This window comes from Cyprinodon variegatus, unplaced genomic scaffold, assembly GCF_000732505.1.
Source record: "Cyprinodon variegatus isolate N-32 unplaced genomic scaffold, C_variegatus-1.0 Scaffold98, whole genome shotgun sequence".
NCBI lineage: Eukaryota > Metazoa > Chordata > Actinopteri > Cyprinodontiformes > Cyprinodontidae > Cyprinodon > Cyprinodon variegatus.
This window is the reverse complement of record NW_015150551.1, coordinates 1,165,364-1,180,751: the sequence shown is the minus strand read 5'-3', so window position 1 is coordinate 1,180,751 and position 15,388 is coordinate 1,165,364. Positions and strand designations below refer to the sequence as shown.

At 36.6% G+C, this 15,388-nt stretch overlaps 1 protein-coding gene and 1 long non-coding RNA gene across 2 annotated transcripts in view; both read left to right on the top strand.

Moving 5' to 3' along the window:
• Window positions 1–1,334, top strand: part of LOC107084363 — a 4,100-nt gene extending 2,766 nt beyond the window's left edge. Inside the window, exons 2-3 of the long non-coding RNA XR_001481224.1 lie at window positions 612–657; window positions 741–1,334. This is a non-coding gene — a long non-coding RNA (uncharacterized LOC107084363). The remainder of the gene's footprint in view (window positions 1–611; window positions 658–740) is intronic.
• An 8,269-nt stretch (window positions 1,335–9,603) lies between these two features.
• Window positions 9,604–15,388, top strand: part of dazl (deleted in azoospermia-like) — a 10,702-nt gene continuing 4,917 nt past the window's right edge. Inside the window, exons 1-7 of the mRNA XM_015374163.1 lie at window positions 9,604–9,628; window positions 10,270–10,389; window positions 12,502–12,593; window positions 14,158–14,209; window positions 14,291–14,357; window positions 14,508–14,647; window positions 14,840–14,920. Coding sequence (XP_015229649.1) covers window positions 9,626–9,628; window positions 10,270–10,389; window positions 12,502–12,593; window positions 14,158–14,209; window positions 14,291–14,357; window positions 14,508–14,647; window positions 14,840–14,920 — 555 coding nt within the window. The 5' untranslated portion in view covers window positions 9,604–9,625. The remainder of the gene's footprint in view (window positions 9,629–10,269; window positions 10,390–12,501; window positions 12,594–14,157; window positions 14,210–14,290; window positions 14,358–14,507; window positions 14,648–14,839; window positions 14,921–15,388) is intronic.

Sequence of the window (15,388 nt, the reverse complement as noted above, 5' to 3'; positions counted from 1 at the left end):
TGTTTTTAAAAATTAGAAGACTTTTCGCCGCCTCCCCAGAAAGCTTTCTAAACCGGATTAAGAAATCTTCCTGGAGAGGTGGCGAAACGTCTTCAAATCTTGAAAACCAAGTCCAGTGGATATTTTTTTTTGAATTTTTACGGAGTGAAATTACTCCTAAAAGTATATTTGTGTTATAAAGCGTGCCACAAGGCCACTGTTGGAGACCCCTGATCTAACTGATTTATTTGTGTATAGATTAAGATTAAGGTGACTCACCAATTACCAATCTATTCTGTTAGTTAATATCATCATAATAAATTGATTATTATATTTCACCATAGGTGTCTTAAATAGTTTTTTCCTATGATGCTGTTAGCAACAAGAAAAGAAAAAAATACATAATTACAGACAGGGGTCACAAAGCAAGCAGGCCATGCTTTTCCATCTAGAATTTGAGGCCGGACAAGGGAAGAATTCATTAGAGAAGGAGCCAGGAGGCTCAAGCTGCATAGATTCACAGGAGGAGCATGTCAAACAATTATCTGTGAATTCCACTTATCTGGAAGAGTGGCAGTGAGATTATCATTGTTGAAAGAAAACATAAGTATTTCTCTTTGCATTGTCAACAGCTAGGGAGGAGAATGAGAACAAACATGGAAGAGGGTTTCCCCATATGTAAGTAAACTTCCTACACTACATGCAAGTTGATATGTGTTTGGAAAGCTAAAGCTGCCTCCTGCCCTATATCATTCCCACAGTGAAGATGGTGGTGGAGGCATCATGCGGTGGGGATACTTTTGACAGCAGAGATGATGAACCTGGTTGGAGTTGATGGCTGGAGCTAAATGCAAGCCTAGGAGAAAAAAAAATATTAGCAGTTGCAAATACTTGAGGCCAGGGGAAAGATGGACATTTTAACAGGACAAGGACCCCAGGGCAAATCCATTGAGCCAAGTATGTTGACCCAGCCGGAGCCCAGATGTACTGTACAGCAAATCCAACTGAAATATATGCCAAGATTTAAAAATATGTTTTCTCCATACAATCTGATTGTAAGTTGCAAAGATAGTTTGCGAAAATTCTGGTGTCTAGATGCACAAATCTTGCAAAAACCTAATCCAAAATGACTGCAGTAATAATTCAAACAAAGGGAGGTTCTAAAATTATGTATTCAGTTTGACTAAATAAAAATATGCATCACAGATTTGTAATTTAATAAAACAAAAAACAAAAATCAGTTACTTTGTTTTTAAAATAATATATTATGTGACAGCTCATTTTATTACATATACCCCCATTAAAATATATGGAGATTTGTATTTGTAACTTCACATAATTGTAGAATTACTAGAGTTCCCATTGTATACTGACCCAGATCTATAATTGTTCTTATTTGGAGGAACTGCAGTCTGCTCAGAAGGTTTGTCACACCGTTCCCTAGTGCTTTAAGAGAGGCATATGACTCGGCTGCAAACATTGCAGTCTAAACAATATATTGTTGAAGACATTCTCAAGTATAGAGAACATAACAGTTCAGCTCTTGAGACCTTTGCACATGTTTACCTTGCTGTCACGTACCACCTCTGTATGTCTAGAACAAAACGGAGATGAATTATTAAAGATCTACTGATGGCATTTCAAAAAGGCAGTGGACAGTGCTACCTGCTAAAATGAATACCCTCCCGTCTCAATACGGTGTTCATAGACCATCACCAAATAACAACAATAACCCAAATTGTAAAAGCTTTTGCACTTTAAAGATTCCTCCACAACTTTGGAAATAACTATGTAATGCCTGTACTAAATTATAAGCTGAATAGCAAAAGCGTAATTTTGTGGTAATTTTTGACCTTCTTACAACACAGAAATCATAAAAAGTTAACAAGATATGGGATTTACCTGACAGACTGTTAACAGTTTTAACCACAAAATCTAACTGTATGTTAGATTTAGTTGAAAGCAATGAATGTGATTGGTTCATTAAAGTAAAGTGATACCTATAAATTACAAATGTAACAAAATCTGAACTCACCTCAATATGATTAACCTCATGGAAGTAAGCCCAGACTCTAGACTGAACAAGTCCTTTTAAGACTTTGCTTATAGTTTAATAGTTGTTAGGCCATTAGAGCAGTAAAAACCACACACTACAAATATATATATATTTCTGATATCAATATTAGGTGATAAGTGGAAGGTTGAGAACTACCCTGCAGCTTTAGCTATAGCTTTTTTAAATCCTCTGTTGTTTCAGTCATTCCAGTTCCTGCTTGATCTCCAGAATCTCTAACATGGCATAAGCCAGATTGCTACAGTGTAGAATTAAAATTGAACCACAAGTATACAATTTTCAGGAGTTTGTGAATTCATAAATCATGCGACAATTCCTTTTGCTTGCAAGATAACAGCAGCTCCACTTAAATTCAACTTTACAGTCCCATAAGTGTCCTAAAGAAGTTTTAAGGTTGTGAGACTCCAAGGCAGTGAGAACAACAAAACCAGGAAATGACCAGCCTGATCAAGTCGTCTGAATCGATTGTAATAGATGTTTTGGTTTCACAAAGTTTAGCTTAGATTTTTTCCCTCACTGTGACGACCCGTTCAACATCTCTTAGTGACTCTCTTTAGGGGTTTATTTTCTTGCATCAATAGAAAATCCAAGTTAAAACAATAATCAGGTGAGGTAAGATTTTGAAAGTTATAAATGTTTTAGCTGTTGCAATGGTTTTGGTTAATCTTGTGATAAAGATGTCTTTCATCAGATATTAAAAAAGTGTTAATGTCCTAGAAAACAAACGAATGAAACAATAGGATTCATTTGAAAACATTTAATAGGAAAAGCAAATAAATGATCTTTCAGACAGATTACAATAACAAAGCAATATGGAATAAGCTGCTGCATAATTCATATTTTTAGAGAAAGTGTAAACACACCAGTTCAAGTCATATCAATGTTTTCTCTGCATGAGGAGAAGGAACTACAGCTTAGCCCATTCATAACACACCAAAATACATCACTTCCAGTGAGCTCAGCATCTTAATGGGTCTAGGGAGCAGGGGAGGGTTGTGAATCTGGCTGCTTGATGCTGATTTGCAAAGCTAGTTAAGAATTTTTCACTGCAAGTGGTCAGACAGCTAGGAGGATTTCCTCATGAGTCCAGAGGGGAAAGTGATCATTCAGTCAGAACAGTCGTCTTGTGCTGAAATCTTGCCATGGTTTCTGGAGATTATTATTTTAAAGGGCGCTTCACAAAAGCTATTTTCATCCATTGCAGTAATGGTTTATGTGTTTCACAATTTGGTAATGCAATACGTAATATTTGGGTTTAATTAAAACCATTGAGCCTCCTCAGAGAGCAGCAGCCTCCACTGCTATAGATGTATAACATTAGCAGGTGAGCTATTATAAAATACCCTAATGTACGTAATATGTAGATGTGCTGTGCAAGAGGTGGTGGTGGTGTGCAGAGTAATGAATTTTACAGTTATGAAACAGACAGGTTTGCTCAGGGGCAAATTTTCATATACTTTTTCATCTACTTCATTGATTTTCCATGGAGAGCTCTTCACTGGCTGATGCTCCAATCTTCTCCAGCCTTGTTGAAGATAAAAAGATGGAAAGAGAAGGTCAACATGCTTATCTTTTTAAAATAATAGAATTTATAATCTTCCTTCTCACATATAAAGGCTAGTAGTTCCTAGAATTTCTAAAAGTAGAATGGGAGGCAGATCTTTTAGTTATCAGACTCCTCTCCTGTGGAACCAACCACCAATTTTAGTCAGACACTCTGTCTACTTTTAAGCGTAGGCTTAAAACTTTCCTTTTTGATAAATCTTTTAGTTAGAGTGGCTCAGGTTAGCCTGAGCTATCTCTATAGTTATGCTGCTATAGGCTTAGACTTCTGGAGGACATAGGGACCCCTATTTCATCATTCTATCTCTATTCTCCCACTCTGCAGAATCTGTTTGTTTAATCTCTAACGTTATGCTCTCTCTGCTTTTTCTCATAGTAGCTTCGCCTAATCTGTTCCTGTTTGACTGTGACCCAATCCTGGAGAGAAATATCAGCTGTGGGCTTGTGCATGCTCTTGCACGCGTTTTATAGGCATTCCCTCTCAGTGGCGGGTACAGGGTTGTGTATGTGCATTTCTTTTTTAAGTGGGGAGAGTGGGTCTTTTCAAAAATTTGTGAAAATTTAAGTCACTGTACTCAGAAATGCATGTAGGTATGTATAGATGCTGTAACCTTGTCTGGAGATGTTCTTCTGCCTCTTCTCTTAGGACTGTAAGATTTAATTGCTCCTTTTCCAGTTGGTTCTTGATCTGGACCAGCGGAAAACACAGCAGTTCAGCTTGAAGTAATCCGCTAGCTTAGGAGAAGCAAGAGAAAAAAGTATTTAGAAAAATTTAAAACTCTTTCTTCATTAACAAAACATTTTCATGTTTTCAAAGAAAAGAGCTAACCCTGTGTTAACATGCAGAATCTGTGTGTGCTACATGCTATGTATTTTAATAGTGCCGCTACCTGACAGAGAAGCATTAGGAAGCTCACAGGAGGGACTGCAGATGACCTCGTCTTTCATGCTGTGGATGGTGACATCATGGCTTTCCATGGCATAGTGCATGAGATACAACAGCACTCCCGTAGTCTCAGGTCTGGTTTTGATTGTGTATTTTCCCAGATTCTAGAAAGGTAGAAGTGTTTGCAGGTTCTTCCTCTTCCTCTTTTACCTCAAACCTCAGCTTACAGCTTTGATCCTCCCATTTGTTATATTTCCAGTTCTCTTCCACTTTAAACAATCCTGGTTTCATTTCCTTTTTACATCCCCACAAGTGATCATTCAGGCCCCTGGCATTTAGACAGAACATGGACAGGGGTGCTGTGATGTGCTTCTTCCATACATCATTGATGCTTTCAATTTTCTTAGAATTCAAACATGATGTGAGTCTTGCAAATGAACAGTGCTCTGACCAACATTTTCGTCCCTTGATAAATTTTTTGCTTTGCTTTTATTGTAACTAGTGTTTTCTAGATTCAACAAAATCAATTATTCTATTAAGGGAAAAAGAAGCTATCTAAACCAAGTTGACAAGAAAGTTGTAATCACAAGCAATGAGCACTTCAACATCACTATACCTTGGTTAAATTAAAACTAAGAATACTGTAGTTTTTGACCGCCTTGCTGGTTGGATCATAATCCTGCTGCTTACTACAAAAGAGTTTGGGGTTACAGGCATGAACTGATGGCCAATCATTTTCTAGGGTTTTTTGGCATAGAGCTAAATGATAGATTCCCTCCCATACAGCAAATCTTTCATTTCCTGAGGCAACAAAGCAGCCCAGAGCATCATGCTTCCACCACTCTAACTGGTGGTTCAATTCACTCGTTAAAATGATGCTAGGTGGGATTAATTGGATTGGACTGAAGCTAGATAAAAGCACAGTTTTGTTATAGTCCAATAAAAGGAGGACCTAACTTTATAGATTTTCTATTTGGAAAAAAATTTCAACAATTTTTTTTTTTTTTAGCACACTTAATCCCATTAATTATAGTTTAAATACTAGTTGAAAGGACTATGAATCTCTAAGTGGCAATCTATTGGTTTGTTCTTTGTTGGTAGTGTACATGCTTTACAAAGTAGCACAGTCCTGTCACATTTACTCTATCAAATCCTTTAAAGTCCTAGAGACAAAGGTTTGGCAGCTGTTAAACAAGATTTTTTCAGATCTTCTGGAAAGGACTGTCTGATAGCTTCTACTCCTACATAGAAATATTACAGCCACATTTTTTTCTACTGAGCAATTCACTGGAGGGCAGCCTGACACAGCTGACAAAGTAGAGAAGATGGGAACATGTTCACTGAGTTCCCTGCAACAAACTAGCAAATGTGAAGTTGTACTATGCTGTTAAATTCTGGACAGCAGCCTGCAGTGTGAGGGGAAGACAGCTTGTCCTGTACCCACTTTTCTTCCAGTTTCCTTTCTTGTTGCTTGGCACTGTCTCTGGACAAATGCATCAAACTCAGATGGCAGGAGAGGGAGGGTGGCTGGGAGTAGGTCGGCAACTTTCACAAATCTCAAGAATGAATAGCTGCAACAACACAAGGATTTGGATCAGGTTACACATTTATTAAATTTGAAAAATAAACTATCCCAAGAAATCCTAAATGATTTCTAAAATGTAACAATCACAGTGATTGCAACCTGTGTCTATGAGGTATTTCATATTCAGTAATTTTGATTCAATTATTTTTTCTTGAAAGGCAATATTATAAAAGCCAGATTGTACTCAAATATATTTTATTTTTGCAGTTTGCTTTGCCATTCCATCCAGACCTGCTGCAGGAGGCCAACAAAAAGGGACTACATTGAAACACCGAGGATTTCTACAAGAAGGATCAGAGCAGACTCTTACTGCTGAGAGGACTGAGGTCTTTTGGAGTGCAGAAGGTGCTCCTAAAGACCTTCTATGACTGTTGTGGCATAAGCCGTCTTCTATGCTGTCTGTTGGAGCAGTGGCTTATCTATACTGTAGCTGAGAGAAAGCGGATGGACAAGCTTATCAGGAAGGCCAGCTCTGTGATTGGATGCCATCAGGACTCAGTGCAGGAGGTGGGGGAAAAAAAAGGATACTAACTAAATAACATCTCTGTTGGATAATGTCTCCCACCCCATGCATGAAGCTGTTGCTGAACTTGAGAGCTCCTTCAGTGACAGACTGCTGATCTCTAAATGCACCATGGAGCATTATCACAGATCCTTCCTCCCAGCAGCTGTAAGAAATTTATAACCATCACTGCTCCCAACAATCTCAATAAGTTGCTACATATATGCTGATTTTTGCTCAGTTTCTATGTTAGTCAGTTATATAACATACTGCTGTAACACCACAATTTTCCCATTGTGGGACAATGAGGATTTTCTATTCTATTCTATTGTATTCTATTCTAAAAGGACACACAGTGAAACAATTTTAGCTTTGCTATAACTTTGCTTCCCTGCAGCTAAGCATCCATGGAGCTGGTGTGTGGATCCCCCTCTAGGGAAAAGGATAAGAGATGCTGGATATGGATAGTCTCTGGCGCTCAGATCAGATGGGTGTGTCAAAATATAATCTACTTATCAAAAAGGTCAGGAGGTAATTAAAACCACTTCAGAATGTCATTCACCATTTATTGGTAATTCATTTTAATCTGTACATGCAGATTAATTAGTTTGTTAGATAGCTATTAGTTATTTGGCTATGGCAGAAGCTGTTAATTAATTTGCTCTTTGGTTTCTTGGCTTAATTCATAGCAGGCAGAGAGATTACAATGGAGAACCCAAATATTCTTATATTAAGACAGATCAGAAAAATTATTTCCAGTAAGGTAAAAAGGTGGAAGCATTTTTCACTAAAAAAGAGCACCCATGTAAAAACAAGTATTGCATTCATCTAGAAGAAAATCATTCTAGATTTCATAACACATCAAAATATATCATACTTTAACGCATAGCTACGGTATTTTATTTTCAATTTTTATCTGCCTGGTTGGAATGAAAAAGCCCTGTAGACCTATATCAGTGTTTCCTCTGAAAGCTTTGTGCATGGAGTATGACTATGCTGCTGTAAACAGAAACAGTTATTGATGACATCAACTATCGCCTGTATGGCAACATCAATTAAGATTCTTTCTCGAAAAAAAAACACTGTGCTTAAAACAGTGCATGCGTCTGATAAAAAATGTCTTTAATAAAAAATCCACCTTTGGGATATGTTCCTGATAAAGTATTGATTAAAAATGTAACAAAGATTTACTTAAGAACAAATATTTATTTAAATGCTTGGACAAAAAAATTTATGTTTCTGTAGAATGAGCCGGATATAAAGACCAGGAGAGCATTTTTTCAAGATATTTTTCTTTACTGTTAAATTTCTCTCACCTGTGTCGATTTGTGTGTTTTTTTCTAATTAATGTTTTTGAAATAAAATAAATATGATTTTAAAAAAAAACTTTCTTTAAATATTGTTTATCTTTTGTGCTTGATTTATTAGTTATTTTGAACCTGATTAAATGCCTTTAGAATAACTTCCACAATAAGACCATGCAATGTGTTAGTCTAATTAAAAACTTGAAATAGGCCTATTATAGCATGCATTGTTTTAAAATGACTGGAAATTAAAAGCTTGTCAAGTATTAGATGCTTTAAAAACAAGCATTTATATTCTCTATAAAAGAATGTTAAATTAAAGCTACTATTTTAAATCTATCCTACCATCAGACATTTAGATTTCCCCGAGCTAACTTCTGAATTTTATAAAACCATAATCCTGTTTTTTTTTCATCCCACCTTTTATGCCATTTTTCCATAAGTTTTCTTTAATAATACTCTTTTTAACTTTTACTTTTTAACTGTAAAATTAATAGGATTTTGAATTGCCCTCTTTGCCATTTGATCTGCCCTCTCGTTTCCTTCTACTCCAATATGTGCTGGAACCCACACAAATACAACAATCAAACCCATATTTTTTATTATGAATAATGCATGAAATATTTCTAATAGAATGTCCATCCTACTATCTGACTGATTGTATTTTAAACTTAATAATGCAGAGCTTACATCTGAACAAATTACTGTTTTTAATGGTTTTATGTCTTCTACCCATTGTAAAGCTGATAATATTGCCAACATTTCCCCTGTGTATACTGATAATCCATCTGAAATTCGTTTTCCTATTTTTATATTGAATTCTGGTATTACAAAAGCTATTCCTATTTTCCTTGTTATTTTTGATCCATCTGTATCATGTACGGTTCTAGACAGGGGCCAACAGGGGCCAGTGCCCCTGTGAATGATGTCCTGACCCCTGTTATGGACCCTGTATTGAAGAAATAATACTTAAAAGATATTCTAACGATGATATGCGCTGGAACAGACAGGGTTACCGATAGGTCCTTTGGATCTATTTCATTTTTTTTTTTTTTTTTACAAATTAGGTTTTACTAATTATTTAAAAACAATAAGGTGATAGCTTCAGTGGTATTGAGATAGGATCCCAGTTTTCATCTGCTAAATGTTTTTTTTTTTTTTCAAAACAAATAAAAAAAAATACTCATTATCATTTTTTCTTGATTTCTAATTCAGATCTTATAAAAAATTGTAATTTTAACTGAAATTAAGTGAAAAATATGTACAATTCCTACATTATGAATGTATATTGACCTCATAAGAAATAGATTTTTTTATTAAATCTAATTGAATAGAAATTTCACTTCATGCAGCCCTCTTAATATATTTGAATCCCTTGCCCTGTTTTTTAGTTCACGCTTTTCTGTGCCCCCATGAAAACACACTGGCCCCCTTTTGGCCCCCTGGTACAGTTGGTCTAGAACCACCACTGATCTGAATAAATTTGAATATATTGATAATAATTGTCTAAATGTACCAAATTAATATCTACCGTGTACGATTAATCTTGTTTATTTCCCATTACTGTCAGAATGATTTATTGTTTAACATTATTTACTGAAAAGGTTCCATTAGGCGGAGTCACGTGGTGAACTTTTGGTATGGTTTGGGTCAGTTTAACCCTGAGGAGGCAGAAAGCAACAGGTTGTCGGTGTGAGGGTCCCTCAATATACCGGTTTTTATCGTTTTAGACATGGTAAGTCTCCATTTTTACCATTATAGACCCTTGAAGTGGCATATGTATAAAAAAAAAATAAATAAATATTAGATTCATGGTATCAGTGTCATGTTAGCTAGCAGATGCTAATGTGATTTAAAAAGGCGGAATTTTTCAAATTAGCTTGACTAAAGCCACATTTCTACCACATTCAACATTAGCGTTAGCATCGCCCCCCCCAAAAAAATAATCAAAATCCGAGTTTTTCGTCGAATTTTGTTTCTTTTTGTTTTGGTCGTGCTTGGTGGAGGTCCTTGTGAGCTAAAGCGGGAGTTAAAACACAACCGCATGTTTTATGCTAATGGACCTAACACTCGAGCATGAAGTTATCGGACAAAACCTAACATTGTTATGGCCGCAATATTGATGGTAAGTTTTTGAGTAAATTTGTACGTTTTATTTATTTTAGTTTATTTCTTGGGGTGGGGGCGGGGTAACATATTTTTAATCAGGCATTGATGTGGCCTCCATGTAGCAAAACCGCTTAGCCTGCTGTTCAAGGTCAAAATATGAACTGGTTCGACTCTAAACTTTCTAAATATGTCATTTTTACTGTGATCGACAACTTTTATTAATTGTATAGGATTTATTTCTCAAATTGGTGTTTTATTTTCTTCTAGGATTTCAGCAAGCCCAGAGGCATCATCCAGACCGTACCTTTGAAGCTACCTAATGGATACATCCTGCCTGAGGGCAGGCTGACTCCCAACGCGCTCTTTGTTGGTGGGATTGACATGAAGGTGAGATCTAATAATTCAATTAAAATCAGATATTTATTGTGTTTGATTTTATGTTATAGGATTTTGCTGATCCTTCGTTTTATATATATATATATATATATATATATATATATATATATATATATATATATATATATATATATATATATATATTACGGTTTTTGTCTTTGTTTGTTATAGTGCTCTGAAAGAAACAGTACCAGAAACTGCAGAAATGCTTGTCGGCCTGACAAGGCATGGTTGGTGCCTTTCTTTAAAAAAAAAAAGGGAAATTCAACATTAAGTATGATAAATCTGTATTAACTTTCTTTTTTAACAAATTAAATATTAAAATTAGCAAAACATTTATAGCTTGAAAGGATGTTTAGTGTTCTCTAAATACTAAATATACACTACATACATTTTCATCAGAGCATTTTTATCAGAGTATCCAGACTGACAGCTGATACATTTTTCAGTCAAGTTTATTTACTTTGTGCCAACTCTTAAAAGTTGACCCTAAAGCCGTAGGTTTAAATTTTAGTAAAAATTTAGTAAATGAATAACAAAAAAGAAAAATTTAGTAAATCCAATTTATTCAACAAGAGCCCTAATATATAAACAGAATCAGACTCTAATACATGCAGTCATGATTTACAGTCTATATCAGGGGTAACCAATTAAAAATCAAATAAAGAAAATCATCAACCAGTAAAGGTCCATATACATTTTTAATTATAATCCGTTACTTTAAACAGAATTTATCAGTGAAATAAAATTAGGTTTTTATGCATCCATGTTATACATTGACTTTTTAATAAAAAAAAAAAGTTTTCCAATTTTTCCATTTTAAAATCTAATGTGTTTTTTTAAGTAGAGAACAACAATCGTTTAGTTTGGTATATAGACAATTTCCTGATTCATATATTTTATAAAACACCTGAACTGAGTTTTTTTTTTTTTTTTTTGGCTTAATGGAAGCAGTGGGTTTTAGGCTGGCCAGCAAGGTTTTAAACCTTGGTTTGAATGGTGACAAAGCCATTCTCAAGCACATATCAAGGTGCTCATTCGTGAGCCTAGATCGAATCAAAATTTTTGATTGTGGTCATGGTGGAGAATCCTGCTTCACAGCAGTAGGTTGACTCAAAATGTGCAGGGTCATCTTTGAGCACATCATTTTCTGTCACCAGTTCACCGCGCTTCTTCCAGCAGTCTACACTTTTTTCAGATTTTCTCATCGTTACCCACCGTCCAGCTTGCCACATGTTTGCCTGCTGTCTCTAAGGCTACATTCACACTGCAGCCTGAAGTGACCCAAATCCGACCTGGATCTGATCTTTTCATGGCAGTCTGAACAACACAGATCCGATTTTTTTCCAATCCGACCCAGGCCACTTGGCTATGTGGTTCTAAATCCGATACGAATCTGATCTTTTCAAATGCAACATGTGTCTGAATGGCCGAGGTTGCATTCATCCGACCTGAACGCCATTAGTAAACAACAAAGGTCACTATTTTGCTTCTTGCTACACAGAAGCAGCAAGAAAAACATGATGATGCGGAGAGCAGTATGTTTTTTTAACCATCATGAAAAGATTGAGGTTTTAAGTCTTGGAAAGATCACTAGATGCGCTTCAGCGCTACAAACATGTTTACTTCCGTAAACACGAAGCACGCTGGCTTGTGACGTCATTGCGTCCTCTACTATGCATGCGGGACACTTAAGCTGTATGAATGCAGTTTACACAGGAGATCACATACAAGTCGCATATATTTGGAAATGTGAACGGCAATGCAAAAAAATTTGGATTTCACAAAAAAAATTGGAATTGAGCATCAAGGCCTGCAGTGTGAATGTAGCCTAAAAGTGCATCACGTGGAGCCTGCACCCGGAGGGTTTTAACTGTACAAACAGCAGAAGGTAGTAAGTGAAATTAGACACTGCCGTCAGACAACATGCTGTAATTTATAAAAGTTTTAAATCAGGTTGGGTCTGGATTAGCCAGCAGGTGGGTCCGGATCCGGACCGCGGTCTGCTAATCCGTGACCTCTGGTCTATATGTTATATATTGAAGGCTAATGGACATTATTAGTGTAAATAAATATTCTTTGTGTTTTTTTTTTTACCCTAAGGCGGATGAGAATGAAATGAGGGAGTTCTTTGCAAGATATGGCAATGTCAAGGAGGTGAAAATAATCACATACCGTGGAGGAGTCTGCAAAGGGTGAGTAGTGATGTGTGATGCCTTCACAGGTTAAGCTTGCTTTTAAGTTTGTCTTTATAAAGGTGTATTGCAAATCATTGTAAATGGGGAAACACAGAGAAACTTAAACATGACTTTTCTTAGCAAAGAGTGCAAGAATCTCCTGTACTAGGTGGTAACAGTTTGTTCCCTGGTGCAAACTGACATAACCTCAGTGTTTAAACTCACTGTCCCAAAAGAAGTATAATTTCTATCAATCAGTGGGTACAATAGGGTGGTAAACAAGGGCCCAGTTTAATAACCTGAGTAGTAAGCAGATACTATGAGTATTTCTACCCCTCTCTTCCCTACTCAAAGTTTTCAGTGAAGTGATACCAGCAGGGTGACCAAACTCAGAATCTAATCAACTCTGAGTTTAGTGTGAGAGCAAGCATATAAGAAGCCTTCATCAATGGAACACAGATGACTTCATTCACCACAGCTACGGCATCACAGAGGCCTCAAATAGCTCAATTTGTGGCCACACCTCCCAGGGCATAGGGAATGAGGATGGAATGTGGGCTGAATCCTTAAAAGGAGGCCTCAATTATCTTTATATATATATGTAAGAGCAAAAAGTCCTTTATTTGTAAACGTGCTAAATAACAAAATTGCTAAATTCAAATCATTTTTGCGAAATCTTTACATTTGGTGTGTATTTCTTTTGATATGCATTTAATGTGTGTAGGTGCAACATAACAGGCAGCAATTAAAGATTTCATTCTCCAAAAATGTTAGTGTAGCACAATATTTTGGCTCCCCATTGCACGATAAAGGGATTTTCTATTATATTCTATAATAGTTACTTGAAAATACTCCCACATGAATCTTATTTGGTGTTTTCTGTAAATAATACAATCTGATGTCTTTATTTGAAAAATGAAATAGAGATATTTCTTTAGAAAAGAAAACATCTAATTATGCTCTAATCATCCTCTCCTGATGGAGATAGATTCAGGGTTTTCTGTGCCCCGTCAGCAGAAAACAGCACATTTCCAACACCAGCTTGTGCAGATCTCTGATTTAAAAAAAGTAGGAAATACCCAGGGTTTCTTCCTTCACAAAGTAATGTGTGGATGTAATTGTGCTCAGGCTAATGATTAATTTATGCAGGAAAGCCAGGGTATGCAGGAATTGACCCCAGAACTCACTCTGGATTGGAAACAGGCCTGCTTTGTGAAATAGGGCCCAGTTAATTGAAAAACTGTAGATTTATGTTTCCATTTATCATCAGGGTTGAATGCATTGACCAATAATTTCATGAATACGAAGGACTGTCTCTTCATCTGTCACTAGGTTTGGTATATTAGGCAACAAATGAGGACTATATCCTAAAAGTTGATGTGTTAAAAGAAAGAAAGATGGTCAAGTGGAAAGATTTGTTAGAGTTGGACAAAAGCATATTTGTAGTGCCCAGACTTTGTCTTTGAAAGTATCAATATTTGTGGTATAAATGTGATGTATGTCATTAGTTTGTGTGAATCTTATTTTCTCATCCCTATTTTCTTTCATTCAATCGATCATTTGAACTGCTTTATGTCTGTAGTTATGGATTTGTGTACTTTCAAGAAGATGTGAACATTCAGTCAATCATTGAGGTGAGTAGATGCCCCTGTATGTATGTAAAACACCCAGGATTCTCTGTCATCTGCTTAATTTTTTTATATTTTACCTTTTAGCAACAGATCATTTTTAAAGGGCGGAAACTCAAGCTGGGACCAGCGATCATGAAACAACGGAGTCCTCGTATGTTTATAAATTCATTTTAGATTGAGCTGAGATTCCTTGCTTTTTAATCCATTACTCTTCTCTGACTTTGCAAGAGTTCGTCAGTTTCCGTTCTAATGTGGCCCATTAAACCAGATGTACTTCTGTTTTTTATTTTTATTTTTTCAGGGTCTGTTCCATCCCGTCTGGTTGGGCCCTCCCCTTTGATGAATCCCTCTCAGTATATGTACTGTGCATGCTGCTCACCTTTGGGAGGAGTGGTCACACATCCCTCACCTGCCTTCAGTGGGGCCAGCCCCTATAATCAGGTGACTCTTTTTCCAATGTTTGGCAGGCAGACTGATTTAAAACTAAATTGAGCCCTTGCTTGAGAAGCATGGATGATCTTTATTTTAAAATTGAAAGGCATCACTTCTCAAACTATTTTGTTTTTAGATAATCAGCCTTAATTTATCACCATAATATTATTAAGCATTTTTTTCTCTTGATTCTTGGATCAGCCGTACCCATACAGCAACTTCGCTGGAGTAATTGTTCCCCAGATGCCGATGAGTTACACACAGAATCCATACCCCTACCAGGTGAGCCCGTCACATTATCACTGACCCCTCGCACCCCCACCATGGACTGTTCTCCCTGCTGCCCTCTGGGAAGAAGCTTCGAAGCATTCAATGAAGGTCTAGTGCAGCGGTCCCCAACCTTTTTTGCACCACGGACCGCTATATGTCAGACAATATTTTCACGGACCGGCCGGGGGGGTGAATCCGATCAAGTAAAATGATACGACTGGCATAAAATCAAATACAAACAGCATAAAAATAAAACAACAAGCGGTCCCATCTAGGTGTAATCGGAGACAATGACACACAAAGTGTGCTCCTGATGTCCAGTCTGCTCCGTAGCTTTGTTTTGGTCGCTGTAACCGCAGAAAATCCCGCTTCACAAAGATAGGATATTATAGATAGCATGAGTCTTGAACTGAATTAACCTGTGTCAAGAGGCACAGATGCACCGAGTGATGTAATTGGGAGAGAATACAGCAATTTTTT